This window comes from Diplotaxodon limnothrissa, linkage group LG2 (assembly GCF_057381915.1).
Source record: "Diplotaxodon limnothrissa isolate DT_005_m linkage group LG2, D_limnothrissa_male_GT1.1, whole genome shotgun sequence".
NCBI classification, from domain to species: Eukaryota; Metazoa; Chordata; class Actinopteri; order Cichliformes; family Cichlidae; genus Diplotaxodon; species Diplotaxodon limnothrissa.
Genome location: NC_140597.1, coordinates 22465397 through 22493133, shown reverse-complemented (window position 1 = coordinate 22493133; position 27737 = coordinate 22465397). Strand labels below are relative to the sequence as shown.

General features: G+C 43.7%; 1 protein-coding gene across 1 annotated transcript in view; it reads right to left on the bottom strand.

Moving 5' to 3' along the window:
* Positions 1-26317, bottom strand: part of myot (myotilin) — a 33812-nt gene extending 7495 nt beyond the window's left edge. The window contains exons 1-13 of the mRNA XM_085361140.1: positions 26164-26317; positions 19848-19880; positions 19417-19603; positions 19148-19210; positions 18882-19023; positions 14075-14098; positions 13274-13393; positions 12988-13189; positions 3539-3758; positions 2455-3416; positions 1076-1226; positions 787-888; positions 164-201 (exon numbers count right to left, since the gene is read on the bottom strand). Of these exons, the coding sequence (XP_085217266.1) occupies positions 164-201; positions 787-888; positions 1076-1226; positions 2455-3416; positions 3539-3758; positions 12988-13189; positions 13274-13393; positions 14075-14098; positions 18882-19023; positions 19148-19210; positions 19417-19603; positions 19848-19855 (2219 nt within the window). The 5' untranslated portion in view covers positions 19856-19880; positions 26164-26317. The remainder of the gene's footprint in view (positions 1-163; positions 202-786; positions 889-1075; positions 1227-2454; positions 3417-3538; positions 3759-12987; positions 13190-13273; positions 13394-14074; positions 14099-18881; positions 19024-19147; positions 19211-19416; positions 19604-19847; positions 19881-26163) is intronic.
* Between the last annotated feature and the right edge of the window lie 1420 nt (positions 26318-27737).

Below are 27737 nucleotides of genomic sequence, written 5' to 3'. Positions count from 1 at the left end.
CTACCTGCAGCATCAGACAGATTAAAAATATCAAATCTACTTATAAATAATTGCCATTTTGTTTTTTAGCCTGCAGATGAAGTGCACAAGTGCACAGATGCTGGATAAACATTAAATGAAACCTGGATTAATCATTCTGTGCAAATGTAGAAGTTGTATTTACCATAGTCCACCCGTGTGTCTTCCTTCTGGTGAATCTGGCTGTAACAGAAAGACTGAGATAAACTGACACAATCACACTGTAGGTTTCAGCTTTGAAAACTAGCTCATACAGGTCAACAGGAATGACAGCAACTGTGTGTGTGTGCTGACACAATGGTGCTGTTGTCACGACTGAGAGGTTCATTCCCAGAAACAAGCTAGAAAAAGCTGCTGACAACCTCGTTGGCTTGAGAGGATGATGTGTGTGTGAGAGAAATTAGATGGTGCAAAGCCCTGTGAGCAACAGGCTTTTTGACAGAACAATCCCGCGCGCACACACACACACAGTGACGTGGTCAAAATGACAGTGTGAAGCCGCTCGCTGTGGCTGCTGATTATACTGCTGCACTTTCTCATCTTCAAGCTTGGGAGCCCATCAGGAGGCCCCGAGAGGGAAACTGGCTCCCTGCTCTGCTATTCAAACCCAAATGACTGTATTAATGCGAGGTCTTCACTTAACGACTAAATGAAAGCTAATGGGTTTTGGAACAGGGCCAGCATGAACGTCAGCCCTGCAGCACACTCTGAAACGCTCTCTTGAGATTGGAAATTTTTTCATAATAACGGAGAAAGTCAAAGCTGTACCTGGTCGAGTTGTGAGTCTGAAAGATTGTCTTGGTCAAACATGTAGGTAGTGTTGTCTGGACCCAACAGCCTACGAGCCATGCGCTCCTCGTAAGACAGCTTCTGTAAAAATGAAGCTTCATGTTGGTAAGTTTTAATTGATTACATCATTTTTAACCAACACACAGAATGGGTCACTGATATTTCTGGTAAACTACTGCACTGCATTCTCTTCAAACAGACATTGTGTGTGTGTGTGTGTGTGTGTGTGTGTGTGTGTGTGTGTGTGTGGTGGAGGAGGGGGGCACACCTGGCTGTTTCTCCTCCTGGCTTCCTTTGAGCGAAGCTTCTTTTCCAGATCCTGAATCAAAGCGTCTTTGGAACCTTGAATGTCTTCATCTGTGGAGCGGGCGGAGGACGGTCGAGGAGCTATAGCCTTCTTCAGTATGGGTTTGGGAAGGCTGTGAAGTAGAAAGGAAGGAGGGAGAGAACTGAACCCTTCTCCTTACTTCCTGTGTCCTACTTTATTTAGACGTTTCTTTTTTCTTATATATAAAAGAAAGCACAAATGTATGCACTGAAAGGATTATATGCATACTTACTACAACAAATATTACAATAATAAAGTACTGGTGGATGCTCATACTAAACATGACTAAAGCTAAAAGCTTAGGCTTCAGACTGCTGGGTTGTTTTTTTCTTGAATCTCAACGTCGCGTAAGGGCGGATATTCTTCTTATGGTCGTCTTATGCACACAGCTCGGGCCGTGAGCAGCTCCAGCCTCCTGTTAGTAAAATCTTTTATTTGTACAGGCAGCCAATAACAGGAAAGCTGGATTATAGTTTGGGGAGAGAGAGAGCTAAATAGCTTTGAGACAATGGTTGGACTGAGTGCCTATTATAAAATAAAGATTACTTTGAGTTCAACACTTAAAAACACGGAGAAATAAGTAGAATCTCCTTTAACTCATTTCACAGGACTGTACAGAGTCCTGTCAAAGCTCCATGGCTGGTTAAAAGTTATTCTAAACTCTGAAGAACCTGACATCTGTTCAAAGTGTGTACACTCAGGCAGCCATCTATTAGGTACAGCTATCCATCCATCTTCTTCCGCTTGTCCAGGGCCGGGTTGCAGGGGCAGCAGCCTAAGCAGAGAAGCCCAGACCTCCCTCTCCCCGGCCACCTCCTCCAGCTTGTCCGGGGAAACAGCCAGGCGTTCCCAGGCCAGCTGAAAGATATTATTTCTCCAGCGTGTCCTGGGTCTGCCCCGGGGCCTCCTCCCGGTCGGACACCTCTCCCAGCAGGCATCCTTATCAGATGCCCGAACCACCTCAACTGGCACCTTTCGATGTGGAGGGGCAACGGCTCTACTCTGAGCCCCTCCTGGATGGCTGAATTTCTCACCCCATCTCTAAGGAAGCCCACAGCTTCAATGCGCGATCTCGTTCTTTTGGTCACTACCCACAGGAACGTAGATCGACCGGTACAGCCTGGGATAAATTCTTCCTTCATGAAGTTTTTGTTTAAACTTTCTGACAGAAATGTTTCAATTTTATCATCAGTTTGGAGGCTGCATGGAGTTATGCTGTGTTTTGGTTTATTTTCAATGTCAAAATATCAGAAACTGAATTTGTACCGACTGTAATAATGTGCATGCCAAATTGTAAACTGAGGTATCGAGCAACTCACGTGCTTGGCGTCCCCTTATAGCTGGCAGGTAAGGAGACCACAGCAGGCTGTACACTGTTCTGGGTGCTGGGAGTGAAAGGCTGCTGTGGGACACAGGAGGGTGAGGAAGAAGAAGAGAGAGGGGAGCATGGGAGGGAAGGAGACACTGGCGGAGGTTGTTGAGGGAGAGCAGATGAAGAAAAGGAGGTTCTCAGAGGGAGGAGAGGGCTTGAGGGTGCGAGTGGGGAGCGGGAGGGGGAGGTGGAGGAGAGGGGACGGTTGGTGTTAGGAGACAGTTTGGACGAGGACTGGGAGGGTAACACTGAGCAGAGGTAAGCAGCAGAGGCCGACATGCTGTCCTGGTTAGCAGGTAAGGTGGCGCTGCCAAGGCCAGTAGCACTGGGGACGCTAGGGGTGAGGGTGATGGTGGAGCGCATGGTGGTGCGGGGGAGAGATGAGGATGGGAGAGATGAGAAGGAGGTGGGAGAGTGACTGAGTATAGGGCCGGCGGAGGAAAGAGCAGGTACAGCAGAGGAGGCCGGGGTGGAGACAGGGGAGCTGAGGCTGGATGAAGACGGAGAACTCTTGGCTGTTCCGTTGGCCTGGATGTGGATCTGTGGCGGTGCGGCGGACTGGTATTGGTTGTGACTGAGGCTCAGTGACTGAAGCTGTGACTGGGTCTCTGACAAGGACTTTGACGCGGACTGAGAAAATGACTGACTTTGTGTGGACATGGCTTTAGTTTGAATCTGCGTCTCCAGGACATTTGGACTTTTCTGGGCACTGTTGAGGTTCTGCTGGGAGTTGTTTTGGTTTTCCTGGGCTTCCTTCAGCACGCTGTCATAGCTGGGTGCCTGGAAGGCCGGCTGAGACTGAATAAAATGCCTCGGTCGCTCATAGTTGAAGGCGCTGGGAGGGAACGTGCTGGGAGTGAACGTAGGCAGGTCGGACAGGTTCATGTTGTTGCCTCCTGACTGGGAGGACTGGAATGAAGAGGAAAACCAAATTTGCACCATGGAATAAGACTGGATCATGCAACATCTCAGTGCAATGATTAAATAAAAAATTCTGAGCTTTTTACATTTGACAACAGAAATACTCTTACTGTGAAACTGAGCTTGCTTGGGGTGAACAGCTTGGGCGCCTGGGCTTTCTCCTTGACTTCTGGCGGTGGTGAGGGTGAGGGTGGTGGGGTTGGGCTAGACGTACAAGTTTGGGCAGTAACCTCTGGGGACCTCTGGCCCTCTGAGCTCAGGGCGATCTCGTCCTCGATCCGCCCAAAGATTTCGTCAGAATACTGGTTGGCCAGCTGAGGTTCAGGGAAACTGCCATAAAGACAAGTGTGTTAGCTGTAGATTTAAAATATATTACTACAAGTCCCTCAAAGGTAAAGGATTTTTCTCTCAATAACCCCCAATGTGTCCACGTTCTTCGTTTACCAACTTCTGGTTCCAAAATGTGGAGTCTGGTGTTGTACACATTTTACGGGATACACAAGTTTCCCACAGCTATACAGTCATTTGAGGTGGGAGGGATGTCTTTGAAGTAGTGACTGAAATACTCATGTGTGCGATCCATATGATAAAAAGTGTATTTGTATTGTTTAAAATAAAATAAAAAGATTACAGTATGTTTCAAAATAACTGAAACGGTACCAGTGAGGCTGTTTAATGAAAGTAACAGATATCTACTCCCATTTCAGCCCACTCGCTGGTTTTCCTCCTGTAATACCGAGCCTGGCTCGACCTCTATTTTTCTACTAGGAAAGAATGTTGTTCCCATGGCTACCACGAAGTCTGGGCTACGCAGGAGCAGTAATGACAATAGCAGTCTCCCTCTCTTTACGCGCTCTCACACACTTCCTTGCATCCACACACTTGTTCTGCACTTCTCCTGGGGGCACAAGATGACTAGCCAGCATCAGCTGACCCAGAGCCTAAAACCTTGGATCTGAATCAACGCCGTCTGATAGATGCTTATTGGGAGATTCTGAAGCATGTTAGACTTAGTGGTGTAAGCACAAAAGACAAGTGTAAAGTGTTCTGTAAGTGGAGGTGTGTGTAATCTCTGGCCTATTTTATATCTCCTTTTATATCCTCATTACAAAGAGTTTGTAATAAGGATATAAAACTGTCTTTGGAGAATGGTAAAGCTGGGAGTCTAATGAAAACAAACAAAAAGAGCTGCATGGCTTTCATTTTATTTATTTATTTTAAAGAAATGGGCCCCTAGATATATGTAATCAGGACTTTTTACAGGTGAAAACTTAATGTGTCGATGATCTTTGCTAGACATGCTAAGCAGGAGAAATGTTCTTGGTACTATATCTGTGATGTGTACATATTAGCAGAGAACTCTGAATACGCACATTTCAGTCATTTAACGGTTTCAGGTTAGCATGATTGGATTGAGGATTTAAAGATCAGTGATGTTCCTTCTACCCAAGCGGTTGGTTTATAGCTTTGGACAGTACTGTGTTATCTGAGGGGGTTTCAAAATTCTGACAGCATGAGTTTTAATCTATAAGTAAGAACCAAATTAACTACAGTTTGGGAATATTTGGCATGTTTTAACAGACATGGATGCATCTGTGTGGACTTTCTGCTTCTTGAAAGTAGAGTCCGACTGATCCAGGATTTTTAAGACAAGTACTGATATTTGGGGATTTAAAAATCTGATACAGACCAATCAGACATTTGTTATGTGTAGTTACTCTGCTCAGATCAGCTGGTTGTTTGTCTCATCACCAACTCTTACAAAGTGCCTTCTAATGAACAAACTCATAACACAGTTGAAGGTCGCTTCTCCCATTTCTTCCCATTTCCATTTATTGGCAGTTATAAATGCAAACACCAGCAGATCAGTAAATAGCGCACACTGGCTGCCTGAAAACTTCTGTCTGAAGAGTGTAACACTTTAAATTGCCAGTTTGCCAACATCTCTGCTCAGTACACTTATCGGTTTGTTTCCCTCGCTCTGTTTAACCTTTCTCAGTTTAATACACATACAGTTAAACAGAATTTTAAGTATAGACTGCTGTAAAAGCTTTAGTGTGTCTATCGTCCATGTAACATGCATATGAAATCCGGTCATGTAAAAAAAAAAAAAAAAAAAAAAAAAAAAAGCAGTGTTAGGAGCTGTCAGGCCTTAAATGTGCAACAGTGTAGCTTACTGCTGCAAAAAACAAACAACTTCTATAATAAACTTCATAATAAACATTGTGAACTACCGGTACATTCATGAGTATTCCATCGAGCTCAGAAGAACTGAAATAGTCAGAACTCTGTTGAACAAAGTCATGATCCAGTCTTTAAATTATAGAATAGAATAGAATAATCCTTTAATTGTCCCACAAGGGGGAATTTGGTTGTAACAGCAGCCAAAAAGACAGATATACAAACAAACAGTGCACAGGACATGGAACAGAAACATACACAATTTTTACATATTTACATCAAGGACAGTGGTTACTATATACAGAGAGTATTGTACAGTTATTAAATTAAATAATATGGGGTGGCTGTAGCTCAGGTGGCAGAGCAGGTCAGCCACTAATCAGAAGGTCGGTGGTTCGATCCTAAGCTGCCTCCTGGCTGCATGCCAAATATCCTTGGGCAAGATACTAATCCCATGTTTGCCTACTGGTGGTGGTCAGAGGGCCCGGTGGCGCCAGTGTCCGGCAGCCTCGCCTCTGAGTGCGCCCCAGGGCAGCTGTGGCTACAATGTAGCTTACCAACTCCAGTGTGTGAATGTGTGTGTGAATGGGTGGATGACTGAATGTAGTGTGAAGCGCTTTGGGGTCCTTAGGGACTAGAAAAGCGCTATACAAATGCAGGCCATTTAAATAAAAATAGCTACAGATAAGAGGCAAAGCAGGTTGTAGTGTGAATCGGTTGATTAACTTATTGCAGTTACAGCGCAGATGTAAACATCTATGTTTGTTGGGAGCAGTTCTGATTGTACAGTCTGACAGCTGCAGGGAGGAAGGACCTGTGGAAACGCTCCTTCATGCATCTAGGATGCAGCAGTCTGTCACTGAAGGAGCTCTGCAGTTCAGCAACATTTACATGCATGGGGTGGGAGACTGTCCATCAGAGATGTTATTTTGGCCAGGGTCCTTCTGTCTCCCACCACCTGCACTGGGTCCAGAGTGCATCCCAGAACAGAGCTGGCCTTCCTGATGAGTTTATCCAACCTCTTCCTCTCAGCTGCCGATAAACCGCTGCTCCAACATACAACACTGTAAAAAATGACAGATGCCACCACAGAGTCATAGAAGGTCTTTAAAAGCGCTCCCTGGACTCCAAATGACCTCAGCCGCCTCAGCAGGGAGAGTCTGCTCTGACCCTTCCTGTAAAGAGCATCAGTGTTGTGGCTCCAGTCCAGTTTATTATTCAGGTGAACACCCACCTATAAGAGTCCACTATCTCAATGTCCACTCCCTGGATGTTCACCGGTGTCAGTGTGGTGGGTCTGCGTCTCCGGAAGTCCACCACCAACTCCTTGGTTTTCCCGGCGTTGATCAGCAGGTGGTTCTGCTGACACCAGTCAACAAAGTCCAGAGTCCACTGTCTGTACTCTGAGTCTGTACCTGTGATGAGGCCGACTATGACAGAGTCGTCAGAGAACTTCTGTAGGTGGCAGCGTGGGGAGTTGATGGAGAAGTCTGCAGTGTAGAGGGTGAAGAGGAACGGTGCCAGCACAGTCCCTGTGGGGCCCCCGTACTGCAGACCAGCGTGTCAGAGACACAGCCCTGTGACCTCACATACTGTGGACGTTCTGTGAGGTAGTCCAGTATCCACTGGGACATGTGTTGGTCCACTCCCGATAGCTCCAGCTTGTCTCTCAGAAGTCGTGGCTGGATGGTGTTAAAAGCACTGGAAAAATCAAAGAACATGATCCTCACAGTGCTTCCAGGCTTCTCCAGGTGAGTCAGAGCTTGGTGCAGGAGGTAGATGATGGCGTCCTCCACCCCAATGCCAGTCTGGTAAGCAAACTGCAGCGGATCCAATGAAGACCTCACCAGGGGGCGCAGATGGTTTAGAACCAACCTCTCAAGGGTCTTCATCAGATGCGATGTCAGGGCTACCGGCCTGTAGCTGCTGAGGTCCTTGGGATGGGAGGTCTTTGGTACCAGTACCACGCAGGATGTCTTCCACAGCTGTGGTACTTTCCCCAGTGACAGGCTCAGGTTGAACAGATATCCTAGGATGCCACACAGTTCATCTGCGCAGCATCTCAGGAGCCTGGAGCTGACGCCATCTGGACCTGCAGCCTTCCGTACCTTGATCTTGCGAAGCTCATTCCTCACTTGAAGTGCTGAGATAGAAAGAGTGGATTTTGGGGGAGGGGTGTGTATGTTGGAGTCCACAGAAGCCGGGGGTGGGTGTAATGACTGGGAGCTGGGAGGTGTGAAGCTGAGAGGTGTGAAGTCCTGAGATGAAGGACAGGCAGATTGCAGCAGGGGGGACGATGCTGTGGGAGGGGTGGGTGTTTGATCAAACCTATTAAAATATTTATTTAGGTCATTCACCCACCCCAAGTCTCCTGCAGCCTGTGGGGTTGGTTTTTGTCCTGAGATTGTCTTCAGGCTGTTCCAAACCCCTCTGATGTTGTCCTGTTGCAGCTGCTCTTCCATCTTCCTCCTGTAGTTTTCCTTTCCTTGCCTTATCTTCCATTTCAGCTTCTTCTGAACAACTCTCAGCTCCTGTTTGTCTCCAGATCTAAAGACTCTCTTCTTCTCCTTGAGGAGAGCCTTAATTTCAGGATTTATCCATGGCGTGTTGTTAGAAAAACACCGTACCTTTTAGATGGGTACGGTGTTGTCCACACAGAAGTTCATGTAATCCGTAATGCAGTCTTTGATGCTGTTAACGTCATCCTCCAGGGGGCTGCAGAGGTTGTCCCACACAGTAGAACGGAAACAGTCCCTCAGAGCCTCTTCAGTCTCTGCTGACCATTTCCTTACGGTGCGTTTCACTACTGGTTCTCTGTGTACTAGAGGTTTATACATAGACTGGAGATGGACAGGGAGATGTGATTAAAGTCCCCAGAGATCAGGAAAAGGGCCTGAGGGTGCTGTGTTTGGAGTCTGCTGGTTACAGTGTGCAGGACCTCACAGGCCGCTGCAGCGTTAGCAGAGGGCGGGACATACACAGCTATCATAATCACGTGTGTAAACTCTCGTGGTAGATAGTACGGTCTCATGCTAACCGCTAGCAGCTCAATGTCCTTACAGCATAGCGTCTCTTTGATAGATAAATGCCCAGAGTTACACCATCTATGGTTCACATACACAGCCAGACCCCCTCCTCTCTTCTTACCACTCTCCGTTGTTCTGTCGGCCCGGATCAGATGAAAACCATCCATGTTTACGTGTGAGTCCGGAGTTAGCGCAGTTAGCCACGACTCTGTGAAGCACATCAGGCTGCACTCCCTGTAGCTCCTCTGATGTCGAGTAAGGGCTGCCAGTTCGTCTACTTTATTGGGGAGAGATCTCACATTCCCCATAATAATAGATGGAATCGCTGGCCGGTACCTCCTAACTTTACTGCGACGCCCGATCCCGGCTCGAGTACCGCGTCTCTTCCTCCTCACCTCACGGGGGATGTTAGCTTGCTTGGCGGTAGGCAGGGCAGCGGAGGCTCCGAGGGCTAACAGCTGATCCCTGCTGTAAACAATGGGAGGTCGGACCTCCACGCGCTCTCCGGACAAAGACGCCGTAAAAAATGTAATAAAGAACACCATTGTCCATAGAATTCTGAGCTCCATTGTGGGGGACAGCAGTCCACAATAGAAAAACAAAAACAATAAACACAAAACAACAGAGGAACATATATTAAAGAGAAAAAAGGACTCTGTCAGGTTGGAGCTGCTGATACTGGCTGCCAGCTCGGAGTGGCGCCGGAAGTAGGGACTCGGGCATAAAGATGATTTCTTTGCAGCTTTTAACAGAGATTATATGTGTTTTTCAGCACCGACTGTCCCCCTATACACTTTTGTACACAGCTGAAATTTTCTGGGGGAAAAAAACAACACAATTTTTTTAAAAAGCTAATGCCTTTCAGCAAACGCCCATGTACTGCATTGCATGGTTTTGTTAAATATCCTAAAGTCACTGTACAAAGAAATCAGCTGATTCTGATTAATTTTTCTCAGATCTGATTGGTTAATTCCTCATATCCACACAAATAGTGTCATATACCTACAAGCCTGGTGAAATATGAGGAAGGCCTGAAAAAACAGACCCTGCTCAGGCCTACTGGTTAAACGCTCCTGCTTTGTGTAAGTGGATATTAACCTGCCAGAGGCTCAGTTAATTAATGACAGTGCATTCAATGTGTTGATCCATGTGTGGGATTTTTTTTGTGTGTGTTTTAAATGCTACTGTCTGAATACATGATATATGTGCCCGTGTGCGTCTGTGATCTAATCCTGTGAAAGTGTGTGTGTTTGTGTGATTAAGTGGGCAAAGCTATATTAATCTTGGTATTCGGACATCGGCTGGCAGGTGCAGACACTTTACTGGTGACCCAACCCGTTTAACGCGCGCGCGCGCACACACACACACACAACACACACACACACACACACAAAAAGACTTCCATGGAAGTTCACTGACTGCAACACAGTAACGATATAATATGAATCTATTCTTTGATTCTATCATTTCCCTTTATATCTTGGTAACAGCCATGGAACTTGGGGTGGGGGTGAGTGGTTGTGGGTACTTAATAAAAGAAAAAAGGAAGAAAATGGAAAACAAAGTCACTCCTATATGTGCCAGCTGGGTCACACAAAGTGCCTCAAAGAAAACGAACCCATTCATTTTCAGATTTTAAAGTGCTCTTTAACAGGTGTTCTGGGAATCAATCCTACCTAAAAAAAAACCAAATAAATAAAAAAAAAACATCCTACCCAATGTTTCTGAGCAGACGCGGCGCAGGCGCACAACACCAACGCCGAATTAACTTCTTTTTCTCTCACCCATCCAGAATACTTCTTAAGGTTATGTTTAGGGTTAAGGTTATGGTTAGGTTTAGTCGCAAGTCACCGTCAAATTATAATACGGGTAGGACGTTTTGTCAGAGTAGGATGGTTTCTCAGAACACCGGCCATAATAGGTACACTGCACCATCATTTATCTGGGCTGTTATTTTTACTGTAGGAAAAACCAACAGATGCCTTGCCAGCCTCAGATAATTTCCTCTTCCTGATCAAATAATTTAATCGATAATCAGATAAACTTGATGGCGGCCAAAGAACCTCAACTTGACCTTAATTGCCAGACTGCTGCCAACAGTTTCTGAACAACTGTTGTTGTGTGTAACACAGAGGAAGACCGGGGAGAGGGGGGGTTTCTGAAGGACACCAACGCCATGTCTGCTCTTCACATTACAGATGAGATCATAGCTCTGAACGCTCATATAGGCTGGACAGCCAAACATACTTCACACCGCCAAACACTCGCTCTAACTGAATGTGAACCGAAGAATGAGGACAATCAAAGCAACACACTAAAAACCAACTTACTGAACAGCATCAGTGAAGTGATGTTATTTTTATCTGCAGCCTATTACTAAACTTATATATTATATTTATTTTACTGAGAATTTATTTGTGGTTCATGATCCATTGTGGTTCTGCTTAAACCCATCATAGTAACACATCAGAATGGAGAAGTCTTCTTTTGGATGGAATTTACACACACACACACAGAGAGAGAGAGAGAGAGAGAGAGAGAGAGAGAGAGAGAGAGAGAGAGAGAGAGAGAGAGAGCATTTTGTTTGTTTGTTTGACCGCCGGTGGCTTGAAGGTAGAGTTGCCACTGTACTGATGAGCTCATAGCCCATTCTGAGGTACCACTTGGCCCGAGCGGGGACTGTGCTCACCAAACACAGCTAAACAGCTAAATAAAGCCACATATTTATGGTATACACAGAAAGGACAGCCTGAAAGCTACTCCAGAAAAGCGATGAATGACCGTTTCGCACCTGACGGCGTCGTAAATGTCTTAATTGGCTTAATTTCAGTTATGACGTCTACCCCACAGCCTGGGTCAAACAGCACCAACCAAATGACACCGACCCCCTAAATAGACCAAAGTTCACTTTCCAAGCGCTCTAAACATAGTTTGACCTTTTAAGGAGGACATAGCATATCAGGTTTCCACGATATAAACAAGGAAGGAAAATTATCCTGTTGGAAGATTAAAAAGCGGCGATAGTACGGAGTTAAACGAGCTGGAGTCCAAACAGCCAAAGTTAACAGCAGGTAGTAAAAACATGCGTATTGCCGCTACCGGTGCAGACACATGCGGGGGCTTTCTTACCTCGGTAAACGTTTCCACACCACTGTCCTTAAACCTGAGAGAGGACTCACTGAAGCGGGAAGAGCGCGACCCCCGAAACTCCACTGAGAAGAAGCGCGAGGCAAGACTGCAACAGGTGACACCGCGCGCTCACGAGCAGCACGCGGAGTGACGTGACCGCGCACGTCTGGCAGATTGGTTTAGTTTTTCCGAAAGCTCAGCATCGTTACACGTAGTACACACATGTTATTTCTATTTACTGCGTAAATTTAAATATGTTTCCCCCGAAAGTAGAAATTGTTTTCTGATCAATTATCAAACATACTTCTGGCTCGTTCTTAGAAGTATGGAGTATCGACTGTACGGTGTCAGGTGAGAGAGATAATGCAATAATATAACAGCGACCTCATCTGGATAAAAGTAGAACTACAAATGCGTAAAGGAAATATCCAATACCATACAGTATAAAACAAACTAAAGTTCGTAAATAAAAAAGGGTATTTTTTATACAAAACAGGGATGTAGAGTCATACACATTGAATAGTGCCATAAAACCACAAATACATATCAGTGTGCATAAACAGTGACATCAGAGTTATGTAATATTTGTACTGTGCTGTGAAAAGTGTTTTTCCCCACTTCCTGATTTCTTAGGTTTTTGAATATTTGCCTGGAAATGGTTAAAAGGCCATTTCTAAGATTTTGGGACTGCAGCAGTAGAATGACATTTTGCAACAGTGTGAGTTCTGTTACATCTGGAATAAATCTAACACAGCGTTTCATAAAATGATGATCCAACAGTCAAACATGGTGAGATGGTCTGGGGCTGCTCTGCTGCTTTTGAGACTTGCTGTAATCCTTCAGGATGTCAGTTTGTACCTTGAACTTCAAGATGAGCTTAAATAGTCCATTCATCATCAAACACCCTCCCATGAAGCCAAATGAAAACAACTCTGCATAGAAGAGTGGGCCAAAATGTATCCTCGGTGAGACTCATTGTGAGTTATCACAAAAGCTTGGTTGCAGTTTTTACTGTCAGTGGTGGCACAAGCTGTTATTAGCTTCAGGAGGCAATTATTTGTTCACACAGAAAAAGTAAGTGCATTTTGTATTTACTCAGGTCATCCTTGCCTAATATTTAAAATTCTTTGATGATCTGAAACATGTAAGTGTGATAAACATGCAAAAGCACTGCACTGCACTGTAGATACTGTTGGATGTTCATGAGACCATCATGCACTCACTCTGCAACAGGGATGTCATCTTCTACAGCGCTGTCAGGCCACTCAGGAGGAGGGAGGTTGATACTGTCTGACAGCCCTGGAGGAAAGTCTCTGCTGCTTGCTCTGCAGGACAAAGTCTCTTGTTGGGACATGGCCTCTTTATCTTGCCTGATAGAAACAGCTTCCTGATGAATGGCCTCGGCCTCCAACTGCTCGTCCAGGTCTGCGTGTGGGGTGTAAAGTAACAGAGTCACTATGTGAACTTTTAACTGGAAAACATTGTGGTATGTACAACTGGACTTCCCACCGTCATAAACTTCCAGCATGGCTGAGCAGGAGACAGTGCCGAAAGCGTTGTGGACCACACACTTAAACAGGCCAGAGTCTTCGGGAAAGGCCTCAGTGATCACCAGCGTACACAGCTCCTCTGCAGGGGTTAACACAGCATTGGTAATCAAGACGCCAGGGCTGCAGTTTCACACATGATCAAAGACGCACTGCTCCTGGTTGTTATAGAAACACACCCCTATTATCAAATCAAACGGACCATATCAATTAAAGATGGAGGCCTTTTACGGTCTTAGACCAGTAGCACTGTTGTATAACAACATGTAAAATTGTCAGTGTTTCACTTTCTTTTAGTGGAAAGAACTTTCCCCTCTCATCACAGAGAGCTACTGCGATCGCAAGACGCCTCTTTGGTTTAACTATCTCACTTCGATCAGTACAGGAAGCCCTGACTTTACCATTAAAGAGACTTAAAAACTGATGATTCAGACATGAGGCTCAAATTAATAGTTCAGTGACTCTGGTCATGTGATCCATGCTCCATCCTCTATAAGCTCGATACCATAAACCATCCAGGGCACATGTTTCTTCTCTGATCTTACAGGCTTTGGAAAGTTATTCACCTGCAGAGGGGAACATGGATTCTCTCAAAAACAAAACAAAACAAAGAAAATTTAAATAACAACACAGAAACATCACTTTTAGTAATTTCAGAGACTTTGTTTTTTTGTTTTTTGTATCTTACAATGTCGAGTAGGTTTGACACTTTGGGGAAATGGCTTCTCTTTGAGTTTGAATGTAATTAACATCAGGTACTCACCCGGCACTGATGCAGAACTGGCCTCTGGAAGAATAAGCAAAGAGATGAGATCATTTCTGGAGAATTTACACGGTAATAATATTTTCAGAGTTGTATATATTGAATTCTGTTTCTGGATAGAAAACATCTAAGCGCCTCTAATCTGACCTGTGTGAGCTCTTAACCGTGGGATAAAAAGATGTTTGAGTGCAGGGTGTGGATCTTTACACACTCTTCAGAGGTGAGATCGAGGAGTGTATTTCTGCTTAATCCTTCATCCAAACCAGCTATTATAGTTTAGTATTTTCTAATTAGCTTTGATTTGGATTTTTTTGTATCCAGTTTAGTTGCAGTTAGTTTCCAGAGTAGCTTTTCCTACGTCAGTTTAGTTTTTATTGTTTGAAAATGTTTAATTTTGTTTCTACTAGTTTCAGTCTTTTTTTTTTTTTTAATGATTATTAAGGTCGCCTATGCAGTAGCACACTTCTTATTATTCGTCGGATTTATTCTTCCCAGCCCCAGTCTGAAATTTCTTCTGCTGCGAAACATCTGATCATGTGAAATCTTGCTGCGAAACTCACCCCGCAGCTTTGAGACAACCCCAACATGTTATATCATTTTGTGCGGCTCGATTGGGAATGGTGAGCTATGACTTTGGGTACCGATTTGTCACACGGTTTCTGCAAAATTCCCAAAAAACTTCAGAATTTTTCCCCATTCATTTGAATGGGAAAGCACCCGAAAAAAAAGGCACCAACCCAGGTCACTGTGGGACCCTATCGCTTGGCCGTACTTCATTTAAACTTTATACGAGTTACAAGACCTTGGACTGAAATTCATTCAGGATCAGGAGGACTCATGATCTTCAGCAGCACCTCATCTTCAGAGCTCCACCGTAGGCCCGCCCCAGAAGATGGAGAAGCCCAGCATTTCATGAACAGTCACGGACATCCCCACAAAAGTTCATCTCACAGACAGACAGGGCCGTGGAGGAAGAGGATCAGGGGCGATGGATAACATTGCTCCGAGGTGCTGCCTTGCATTTTGCTCTTTCTCACTACAACTATGCCTATTACTGAAAGGCAGTTCACAGTAAGGCTCAGGCTGCTTGGGAACTGAGCATTTCTTCTCCACTCACATCTTTCGACTTCCCATTTGTATACACCACTGCAACTCTGTCCCCTCAACCCCCATAGACAGTATAGAATATAGACTGTATAAAACATTGATATAGCTACAGTAACATCATCCATTGGTCTCTGAAGTCCCATTTTGTAGCATCAAGATGAGCATTATTACCGTTGCCATCTTGATTGCAAAAACCAGCTAAGGTGGGAAGAAAGAAAGAAAGAAAGAAAGAAAGAAAGAAAGAAAGAAAGCTGTTTTCCTATAGATTTCTATAGGTTTCAATTAGGCTAGCTGTTGCCATCTGGTAGACTTCAGACCGAATGTACATTTAGGGTTCTTCTGTATTGGCTTCATGTTTCCAACAAACAATGCTGTCTATGCCCCAACCGGTCGCGGAAGATGACTGCCCCTTTTTGAGCCTGGTTCTTCTGAAGGTTTCTTCCTGTTAAAAGGGAGTTTTTCCTTCCCACTGTCGCCAAGTGCTTGCTCATAGGGGATCGTTAGATTGTTGGGGTTTTCTTTTACAGTGTAGGGTCTTTGCCATGCAATATAAAGTCCCTTGAGGCGACTGGCTATGAATTGGCCTTAATTAGCCAGTGGTCATATTCCATACCCAGCTATTTATCAACCATCATTTGCATTCTATATTCCAAAAGGTTGAATCTGTTCATCTGGACGTAGTGTTTTCAGTGGGACTCAAATAACTCAAAATGTTAGAAATATTCCAGTGTTAGAAAATCAGCACTGCTCAGTGTTAGGCTTTGTTAATCTTCAAAACTGACTAGGTTACTTTTAAACATATAACACTGTCAAAAGTGTTAATTTAACACTCAACAGTGTTGTATTTAACACTCAGAGGTGTGGACCCATATAGACCCTCTCTAGTGTTAATTTAACACTGGAGATTTTGCTGTGTGAAACCATAAAGCTGCACTTTCTTTTTGCCTTATAGTCTGATTTGTCATAACTTTTCCGTTTTGTGACAGTTTTCTTTGGCTGTCACTTCTGCACCCTGACCTGTCTTATTTGGCTCAGCAGAACTAAAATATATATCCTGCTGCTTTTACACACGCACTCACATAATGCTCAGCGATTCTCTGTGCAAGCTTGCTGCGGGAGATTTCACTTGTCATGTTTGCATAGTAAGCTAACGATTGATAAGACGATGTCAGAGGAATTGGTGCGCAAATTATCATCACTCACCAATCAGTGCTGTCGCTCTCTATACACAGTTCACGTGATTGCAAAGTGAAAGCAAAAAACAAGCGCAAATTCAAACGCGATTTCAATATGTCACATATTGACAGTGGCTCACCGATGCCAATAACTATTCAATTCAATTCAATTCAATTTTATTTATATAGCGCCAAATCACAACATAAGTCGCCTCAAGGCGCTTCATAGATACAGAGAAAAACCCAACAATCATATGACCCCCTATGAGCAAGCACTTTGGCAACAGTGGGAAGGAAAAACTCCCTTTTAACTACACTGACACACTGGTTTTGTCTTTGTTTTGTAACTTCCATTCCCTCTTCCTCATATACATACATATACATATTGAACCTCAAATTGAACCTCCCCCACCCTCATTCAGATCTGGCGTTTGGAACTATTTTGGTTTTCATGTGACGTATGACCCTGAAGGTAAGCGCGTCATGGACTAAAGTAAAACAGTATGTTGGATGTGCCACGCAATGCTCAATTACATGGGTGGGAGCTAGTGTGTTAGCGCAGTTAGCTCGTTAACGTGTTGGCCATCCAGCCCCATGCACGGGACAATCCACGGTAGCTCGTTAACGGAGATTTGCCGTGTTGTGGCGTTAACGTCATTTCAACGAGATTAACGCTGACAGCACTAGTGGGAACACAACGAATATGACTGAACATTTACACCGACATCATCCTAGTGCAAAGACAAGTGGAAGCAGACAAAAACAACAAGCACGCATGCTACAAACTTTACCCGAGTAATTTAGACAGCCGTTAGCACATGATTCTCCTTATGGGGACCTGATATGTTTAATATGCTGCTGAGAATATAGCCCAGAAGAAGCGTATAGTATAGCTTTTATTTTGGAAAGAGCCATTTCTCTGTAATAAACTCTCTTTTCCAAAGATGAGTGATTCCTCAATCAGATACAGGGCTCGCAATATCGCTAGCCCAACGTCCCGGGGCTAGCGAGTTTTCCAGTCGGGCTACAAAAATCTATCTCTGCCCTGCCCATCGGGCTATCGTAGGAAGGAAAAATATATGTCAATGCTTTTGCATTCTTTCGGAAATGTAGCTGGGTAATTATGTCATTGGCATCGGTGAGCCACTGTCAATATGTGACATATTGAAGTCGCGTTTGAATTTGCGCTTGTTTTTTTGCTTTCACTTTGCAATCGTGCGAACTGTGTATAGAGAGCGACAGCACTGATCTGTGAGTGATGATAATTTGTGCACCAATTCCTCTGACATCGTCTTATTAATCGTTAGCTTACTATGCAAACATGACAAGTGAAATCTCCCGCAGCTTAAACATGTGAGAGGTTGATCGCGCAGAGAATCGCTGAGCATTATGTGAGTGCGTGTGTAAAAGCAGCAGAATATATATTTTAGTTCTGCTGAGCCAAATAAGACAGGTCAGGGTGAAGAAGTGACAGCCAAAGAAAAGCTTACCACAAAACGGAGAAGTTATGACAAATCAGACTATAAGGCAAAAAGAAAGTGCAGCTTTATGGTTTCATGGACAAAAGAATTTCTGTGGCTGCAATATGATGAGCTAAATAACCGGGGCTGCACATAAGTGGTCCGCAGGTGCGCTTTCGCTGTCAAAATAAAAAACACGCACAAGATAAGAAGTTGCAACGCGTGTTTGCGTACATAAGATTTTCAGGAGGAGGACAGATATTTGTTTAGAACTCTGTCGAAGAAGCTCCTTTAAGCAATTACTTTGGTCTTCCTCCACCTCCAAACAAATATCAGAAGGAGTCCAAACCACAAAAGAAGCACGTATTCTCGGAAAAGTGGTTGCAGGAGGTGAGCTGGCTTCAAACAAATGATGAACGCACAGAGATGTGGTGCGGAATGTGCCGTGAAAATGTAATATATGACAAATTAAAAAGGCATGAACATTTTTTTTTGTATCGAAAAAATATCGAACCGAACCGAACCGTGAATTTTGTGTATTGTTGCACCCCTAATATATATATATATATATATATATATATATATATATATATATATACACGTAACTATCCTTGCCCTCTTTCATTCAGTGTCATCCTCAGTGACATAGGAGTAACGGTTTCCTCGCAAATGCCATCAAAGTGCAGCCTCCTCCCTGTTTGTTCCCCATAGAGGTCCATTTAAATCGGCTCCCAAATTTCAGCTCACTGAAATTCTTTACACTGTCACCACATCAATATAATAAACTCTACAGATATGAAAATTTAATATTTTGTAGACTGGAAGTGGCTTTCAGTCACGGTGAAGAAATCTTTGCGATACAAATTATAGTTTTCTCTAGGAAAACATTTTTTTCAGAGCTTAAATCCTGTTTGCCCTGTGTGTCTGACCCTAAGGTGCAGAAGGGTGTGTATTCCATCACCCCCTTCCGCTGTCTAGTTTTAATTACTGTCTCTTATAATGGTATGGAGGGCACATGTTAGAACCAAGATTTAGGAAAATCAGAGCAAGTATGAAAACACTCACTCTTGCGGAGTATCCTAAAATCATCGGAGTCCAGTATTTGCTCATCCTCTCTGTACCACATAACCTGCAGGGGCGGAGTCCCCCTCAGTCTGCACTCCAGGACCACCAGCTGACCCTTCACCGTAGACACGTCGTGGAGACACTGGCAGAGGGAGCAATGATGACCATGATCAAGAGAAGGTATGACAACAGGTTCATATGAGTATGGTTTCTGATTTTCTTTGTGCACTTTCATGAACAAATACAAGGGTGCACATTTATTTCACCTTAACAAATGTGGGAGCCACTGCGCTGCTTGAATGCTGCTGGTTGTAGATGGGACTCTGAGTCTGGGGAAATGGAATAATATAAATCACCTAATTTGTTTGAAAATCATTTGCCATGTCCATTTCTTTATTTACAAAAAGGTTGCTTTCAACATTACAGGACATTAAAATGACATTTAGCTATTTAACCAGTTTATCCCCTTAATGAAACATACTCGTGTGTTTTATCGAATGAGGTGAAATGACTCATTTTAAATGGCTGTAATTACCCTCTGAGGGCTGACACACAGCGGCTGCACCAGGCTGGAGTGTCTCTGACCGAGGAGAGTGGAGGAGGAGGAGGAGGAGGAGATGGTGGAGGAGCAGGAGGAGAGCTCACGAGTGGAGGATGCAGCAGCAGAGGAGGAGGAGATGGTCAGAGACATGGTGCTTGTCTTCTTCTGCACCTTCTGGACTCTAATCGCCAATAATGAAATGAATAAATCTGTGTTTGGATGCTTCCTCGGGTTGTGAGGACATAAGTCTGTATACAGAGTCACACTGTGGGGATTCTTTCCTTATTGTTAAGGACAAAAAGTAAGTCTCCATCTTACAATCATTAGAAATTTAAAGATTTATGATAAAATTAGGTTAAATTGAGTCAAGTATTACTTATGGTTCATGAAAAGGAAACGTGTGTTTGTGTGCAGGTCTAACTTACTGTTCCATGTTCCAGGCTGCAGTGACAGAGGTCCTGCAAAGACAAAGGGACACTCTCAAACATGCTGTGCTACAGTGTTGTAGAAATGAGTGTCTGCAGGTATGACTGAACACATACATTTCATTTTACAAAGCACCAGCACAGACTTTTAGCAACTAATAAGATGTTAATCAAGAATTAGATTCCAACCCATTAAATCATATTAATTCAATGTTTTTTCCAACAGTTCGAAACACGGTTCAGTTTTTGTTTGCTTCTGCACACGAGTCACATGTGCAGTGGGGAAGTAATTATGTGATCTCCCGCTGAATTTGTGAGTTTACTCACAAAGATGTGAACAGTCTCTAATTTGAAGGTAGTTTCATTTCATTTAATAAACATGACTTAATACTTGGCTTAGAAACCCTTGCTGGCGAGCACAGTGGTGAGGCGTTTCATGTAGTTGTTCAGCAGGTTTGCACATGTCTCAGGACGGACTTTGGTCCACTCCTCTTTACAGAAACTCTCTAAATCCTTTAGATTTCTTGGCTGCTGCTCAGCAACTCAAAGCTTCACGTTCCTCCATAGATTTTCTGTCAGACTGAGCTCTGGAGACGGGCTCAGCCACTCCATGACATGGCGGTATGTTTTGGGTCAGTATCAGGCTGGAAGACCCATCCATGACCCATCTTCAATGTTCTGGCTGTTGGTTTTATGGTTCATTGCTCCATCCATTGGCCTCTTAATGGGGCTTAATGTTAGTCAAGCTGTCCTGTACCCCTAGCAGAAAAACAGGTTCAAACAGGTGTGCTGGAGTGTTGGGATGGTGTTCTTTGGGTCACACACATTCTCACATTTTTGATTTCTGCCAACCCTTCACTGAATCATTTATATGTTCACTGGCAAACTTAAAACGGGCCTGTATATGTGCCTTCTTGAGCAGGGTGACTTTGCATCGCAAGATTTCAATCCATTATAGCGCACTGATGGTCTTTTAGTCCAGTCCATCCTTGTGCAGGTCTACAGCCTTGTCCCTGACGTCCTTTGGCAGCTCTCTGGTGTTGCCCGTGGTGATGGAGAGGTTGGAATGGAAGAAACTGATCATGTGGACGGGTGTGCTTTATACATATGAGTTGAGATCAAGCGAATCTGTAACTGATCGACTGGTAGGTTGATTGAGCCAATCTGTGGGAGCTTGTTCTGACTGCATTTTAGGGGATGAAATACTTCTTTCTGTCTTTGGTCGATAACCTGTCTCTTTCCATTAAATTGCAACAAGCATAAAATTTAAAAACTATTCATTTCCTTGTACGTGAGCAGACTTAAAAATTCAGCCAGAGATCAAATAATTATTTCCTGGATTGTAAGCCTCCTTTCTGCTGTCTTTCTGTTTTGTGTAAACCATCAAATAAGTAACACATTTTTGGATTAATGCTGAACATGTGTAGGCCTATAAACAAAACTGATGTCGGCACTGGTATCAGTAAAATCTTCTGAGAGCATCCCTGGCCAGAAAACGCCTCAGACAAATGCTTGAGATTAAAGCTGGATGAGCCCCTGTTTAAAAAAGACACACAGTCGGGTGTTGATTAAAACAACATCTTGGCAGGACTGTACGTCACGTTTGGATCAATGAACGTGCACAAAGCCTATGTAATTATGAGATTTCACGTCTAGTGAAACTTTAGACAGGTTTAATTTATAGACTGTATAAAAAAAGATGTGCCTTAAATCTGCATTCTTCCAAATGGCCAGAATGGAGAGAACTATCTTACTGCAACAAGAAGAAGTTTTGTCCAAATGATAGTAAAACAGATAATAAGGCAGGACGGAGCTACTTTGTAACTGACAAGCTGTTCGTTTCACAGTCACTTCCACCCCTCATTTATAATACTGAACTCAAAGCTTCAAAACAGGATTTCACAACTAATTAACACACAACACTTTGTTTGCCTTGAATTACATTTTACAGCCACATTTGCCTCAATGCAAATTATATTGTAAAGACCTTAGAGAGAAAACCCAACAATCAGACAATCCCCTCTGAGGAAGACCTTGGCAACAGTGGGAAGAAAAAACTCCCTTTTAACAGGAAGAAACCTCCAGCAGTTATATTTAATACAGCTAAATTCAAGCTTGATTACATGCATTTCTATTGATCTGTTGTTTCTTTCAGGTGGTGATATACAAACACAGTAATGTTTTGTATTACTATTTATCGTCCCCAAACAAATGAATGGTCACGCACGCTTACGCAGACTCAAAGTTAGACGTGGAAACATATAAGCTTAAACGCTTGAGCTCACACACTGGATTCCTCAAACAGGGCACCAAATCACTCTTGTAACAGGTCACTGTTTCTCCATGACTTTGTTTGGCAACAGCATGGCCATATCTGAGCTAACTGAAGGCATAAGGAGACTCATACACCCAAAAGACTCCCTCAGATCTCAGCCTTCCGGCCTTGGGAGGTCTGTCTTGGTTTCAGAGAAGGAGCTGCCTGAGGTTCAGGTTTCTGGGCTAAATTAAACTTTGTCACCTCCTAAGCACTGCACAGACTGTCTGAGCTGTGATAAATCAACGCATCTCCATGTCGAAGTCGCAGAGGTAAAGAAAAGTCTTTACTCTAGAATTATATACATTTAATCTACAACAGTACATCTTAGCTGGGTTACTATTTGTACTAGTTGTGCTACATGGGGTCACAGCAGTCAAATAAACACAGCCTAAACATTGTCTAAATGAGAGGATCACAGCTTAAGAAAGAAGAAACAACTAAGGCATGTATGACATCCGTGTGTACATCCAGTTTTCCCCTCACATAATCACTCCAAACAGCTGTGTGTGCGCGTACTAAAGCCCACTGCTGATACAACAGCAACTGTTGCTAAACCCTTTGTATCAATTGTCTCTCTTATATAACTGCAGAATTTGTGGCAGCGACAACAGGACAGGACAAGTTCATGCAGTGCAACAAATCCACTACCTGGCAAGCAACAGATGGACAGAGGCACACAAGCAGTGACAGCCAAGTTCAGTGACGTCCCAAACAAGGATGTAACATTGATATTATCTGACGGCAGGCAAATCAAAGACACGGGTGACAGTGGCATCCTTTTTGCTTTAGTGTAGGTGAAGACTGAGCAGTATTAGACCCTACATTTCCCATAATGCAACTTGCTGGAGGCTTCTCAGTATGACCTCCCTCCCTGGGTGTCCGATGTAGACTGTCATGCCTTCAGATTATTAAGTTTTTCTAAGTGCCTAAAGTTTAAAGTGAGACGAAAGGACGTCCAGACTGACAGAAGATGTTAAAACATGAATCCAAAGGAGAACAAACATCATCACTAGATCGTCCAGAAGCTTATTGCCAGTTGGCCTTTAGCAGCCCTCAAAGAGGAAAGATGCTACCCATCTCAGACCTCCTGTTTCCCTGAAGCCATACCCAGTCAAACATGGCCAGGAGTTCGGTGGGCTCCTGCACCAGAGCTCTGAATACAGTGACTGGTCTGTGTGGTGAGAAGCATTAATACAGTATAATGCATATGTAAAATCACATAACTTTAGACCAATCGTAGGTCCCTATTACGGCAGACTGCTACTCTGAACATTTGCATGTAATTTGTCAATATGGCTTGCTAATGCGTATGGCACACGACTCCGTGTTGCTCACTGATGTGTCAATGAAGAATCATGGCTGGTATTTTTAACAGCATGTTGAGCCCACTGATTCTGTAACACGGGGAAAGAGGAAGATGGCTGCACTCTGTCTGAGTTCAGTATTCCAGTAAGTGCATTTCCAGTGCACCTGTTCTCACCTGACAGGAGAAAGCCAGCCTTTGGAGATGAGTCATGGTGATGACTGTTTGTCATTTGGTTTGCTATTACAAACGGTGAATGGTGATAGTTAACAGGTGCCACAAACGTATCCTCCAACCTGTGTTATTAGCATAAATGATCTATTTTATACACTAACAGCATGTATAGATGTGTCATTTACAGTTATCAAAGAAAACTGAGCTGTCCTGCAGTCGACGAGGAGATTCTGACAAACAGGAAGAAACAGCCAGCCTTGCTCATTTAAACAGATCCCTCTTTGGTGTACACAACACCATGAAGCTTTCAGCCACTAGCAGCTCTCAGCTGTGGACAGGAATGGCACATTAGAGCAGAAATCCAGAATGAAGTGGACCGTGTTAAAATTAGCTAACAAAGCAACCTTTATATAAACCTGTGGGCTTTGAAAAGTACCCTCCAAAAATCTAGAGTAATGTATTAACCACTGAATGTAGGAGGTTTATAACAGGCTAAGCAAAATGCACAAACACAAACATCATGTTAAACTTTTTCCATACATCTCTGTGACCAGACCAAGAGCACACCAGCAAAGAGAAAAGATACAAAAAGGCACACACTGTTGCTTTACTCAGTTGTAATAGTTGTGATAAAAGTAGCATTACATGATGCATACTGCACACAGCTATTATTAGTTATTTATGAAAAACTGAAACTATAAATCTAGTACTATTCATTGTTGTACATTAAGAAATATATTTAATACATGGGTCTTTCCAGGAAATATCTTTGTAATTAATAGAAGACTCTTAAGTAAGTGAATGTAGCATTAGTGTCAGTTTATACTGTATATGGTATGATGTTTTGTGATAGCAGCAGGATATGATAAGGAATTAAATTGTATCTTCTCTAACAGCATGAATCTTGGTTCACTCCAGCGTTTCTCTGAGACTGTTCAGATACAGTAGTAATTTAAGCTAAATGCTAATATTGGTAACAATGGTTGTTTTGGTGCGTTCCAAAATAAGTCAGAATTCGGAAATTTGACATTCCCAGTTGGAAATTTTTTGCGGAATTCAGAGCAGAATGTCAGAGCAGACCAACATACCCAACATAGTTGTTGGGTATGTTGGTCTGTAATGTTGTGGGGATGGAGTTGGACTCCCTTAAAGTGGTGTTGGAGAGGCGGATGTTGTCCAAGATAAAGACAATGTTGGATAACACCAAATAATTACCAAAAATCACCACTGAACCACACAGGAAATCATTCCTGCCTGTTGCTCCCTGTACAACTCATCGACTTAACACACTGTATACTGCAATAGCTACACCCTTTTTGCCCATGCTCTTCTTTCTTATTCAGCCATTTATCAATAAGTGACTTAATTTTTTAGTGAAGAGGTGATTTCAAAGGCCAACTCTTTGTAAAGGGACTACTGATAACAAAGAGAAATTACGTTTTGAATTTTCTCAGTTGCATCACTCCAGAAACCGTCCTAGTCCTCAACCTATGACTCTCCAATTCTCCTACCTCCTCAGCTTGGCTGTGCACAGGACCAATTTAGCGCAGACTGGGTCACCTGATCTCTCTTTTGGCCAACCAGAACCCAGTGGCTGAATACAGTGTCACACAGGCATGCCAGGCTTGTACACACACACAGCTCAAATTTGGCTGGTATGTCTTATGTTGCCTCACACTGCAGGACATGTAACTGACACAGTTCCTTTTTTTATTTATACCCTTTAAATTCCCCTCTTCATTTGCTGCACTCGATATCCTATGTGGATAGTTTGCACCAATGTCTTTGAGTGTGCCTATATATTTTTCAAAGACTATCATTGTGCTAATTTAAAGATGTGCATTGGGATGTTCTCTTTTGATATATGCCGTTTTGTAACAGTAACTACAAAGAATCTTTAGTGGTGTCACTAGAAGCTGAAGGCAGCCAGGGGAAAGTAAGTAGGTAGATCAACAGATGGATAGGCGAGTAGAAAGGTAGGTTATTAGATAAGCATGTAGGTAGGAAGTTACATAGCTACAAAGGTTGGTAGTTAAAATAATAGCGTGTCGAGGTAACTATTGTCAATGAAATATAGCTAGATAGCACATGACGCAGCATATAAATTATAAATAACTTTAGACAGATCATTCCAGCTGTCCTCTTCCTTCTGGCTGCAAACTCAGTCACTCCAGTACTGCCTGCAGTATCAGGATCTCATTGGCCATGGACCAAATGAATTACACCATTTGATGATCTGATTAACTTGACTTTTGCTTTCTCTTTTCTTTGAATCCTGACAAGGAGCAGGGCTTGAAGCATGCCACACATGCTGGACTTACACTTTTGCGAAACTTTCTGGATGTCTCTACCGAAAAGCTAATGATTTGAAATGCAAGCTGGGTTGCACAAGTTCCTCCATGCTGTAATTGTGTGTCATATGCTCCTAGCTTAATTTAGACAAGCAACAGGCAGCTCTGCATCCTCAACACAATCTTTAACCCATCTGAAGTGAACTTCCGCAAAAATATCCCCATCCTTACCTGTCTGCTTTATCCCCAGCAGGCCACAAAACCAAGAATAACAACAAATATATTGATCCAACAAGCAGAAAATCCAAATGTTAAAACCAAAACTGCTATATGACTGTGTGGCTGCCAGTCATGGCTTGGTTACTGGACGCTCCACAAGCAGGAGCTTGTGTGTGTGTGTTGAAGAGGTTGGGGTGTGGGACGGGGTTAGGGGGGAATCTGAGGCTGAGGAGGGGGGGTGAGAGGAAGCCACGTGGGGTTTGGTTAGAGGGGTACGGAAGGAGCAAATTTAGAGCAGAGTGAAGTGTTAATTAATGGTCAAAGAGAATAGGGAAGCTCAAGTCTGCCCCAGCCGGTGCCTCATGCCTTTGTGCTAATGTGCACAGCTAATGCCAAATCCAAATGACCATGGATAGCTGACACAGAGCTAGCTTGTTGCACGTTGCTGCACAAACTATAAAGATATATTGTTCCATCTGAAATTACAAAAAGTGGCGGAGGCGTCATGACCGGACCAAACTTCATCCAAGTGTGAGAGACAGGGGCCAGAAAACCTGCAACCGGTGCCAGTGAGTCTTTGGGTAGAAACCTGAGAACCAGAGAGAGTCGGACAGACGGAGGGAGACGTGAATACACAACCTTGGAAAACAGATCACACTCAAGCTCAGCTCATCAGGGCTTTATTCATCATATTTCACATAGATCTAACTGATGCAATATACTGAGTACATCAAACAGAATCATCTCATTCCAAAAGGCTTCACTTATTAAAGTAATGGACATAGAAGCTTCTGGGATAGTTTAAAATACATGCCTGAATATGCAAAACCTACATTGATCCATACAGGATCCCTACAGGTCCTCTGCGAGGGGTCTGGGAGCTCGCACGCCTTGTACAGCATCTTTGCTGTTTCTACGACTGCGCTCTTGCTCTTCTGGACAGAGATTTTCAATGTTGTTCCCTATCACTATCGCCCCCTGTCACTATAACTAGTGCTCTGCACTAGTTATAGTTATCTGCACTGCTACCTTCACCCTCCACATCTTCTCGAGCTCTTCTCTGAGCCCTTGGTACTTCTCCAGCGTCTTGTGTTCCTTCTTCCTGATGTTGCTGTCATTCGGTATCACGCTCTTCCTCTGCTTGTCCACCACTACTATGTCCTGTTGGTTAGCCATGACCACTTTGCCCGTCTGAATTACGAAGTCCCACAGGATCGTAGCTCGGTTATTCTCCACCACCCTAGGTGGCGTCTTCCATTTTGACTTCAAGACTTCCAGGTTATACTCGGCACAGATGTTCCTGTACACTATGCCGGCCACTTGGTTATGGCGTTCCATGTATGCCCTGCCTGCTATCATCTTGCACCCTGCTGTTATGTGCTGGATTGTCTCAGGGGCATCTTTACACAGCCTGCACCTGGGGTCTTGCCTGCTGTGATAGACCCCAGCCTCTATGGATCTTGTGCTCAGAGCTTGTTCCTGTGCTGCCATGATTAGTGCCTCTGTGCTGTCAGTCCAGCTTTGTCCAGCCACTGGTAGGACTTCTGGATGTCAGCAACTTCCTCTATCTGCCAGTGGTACATACC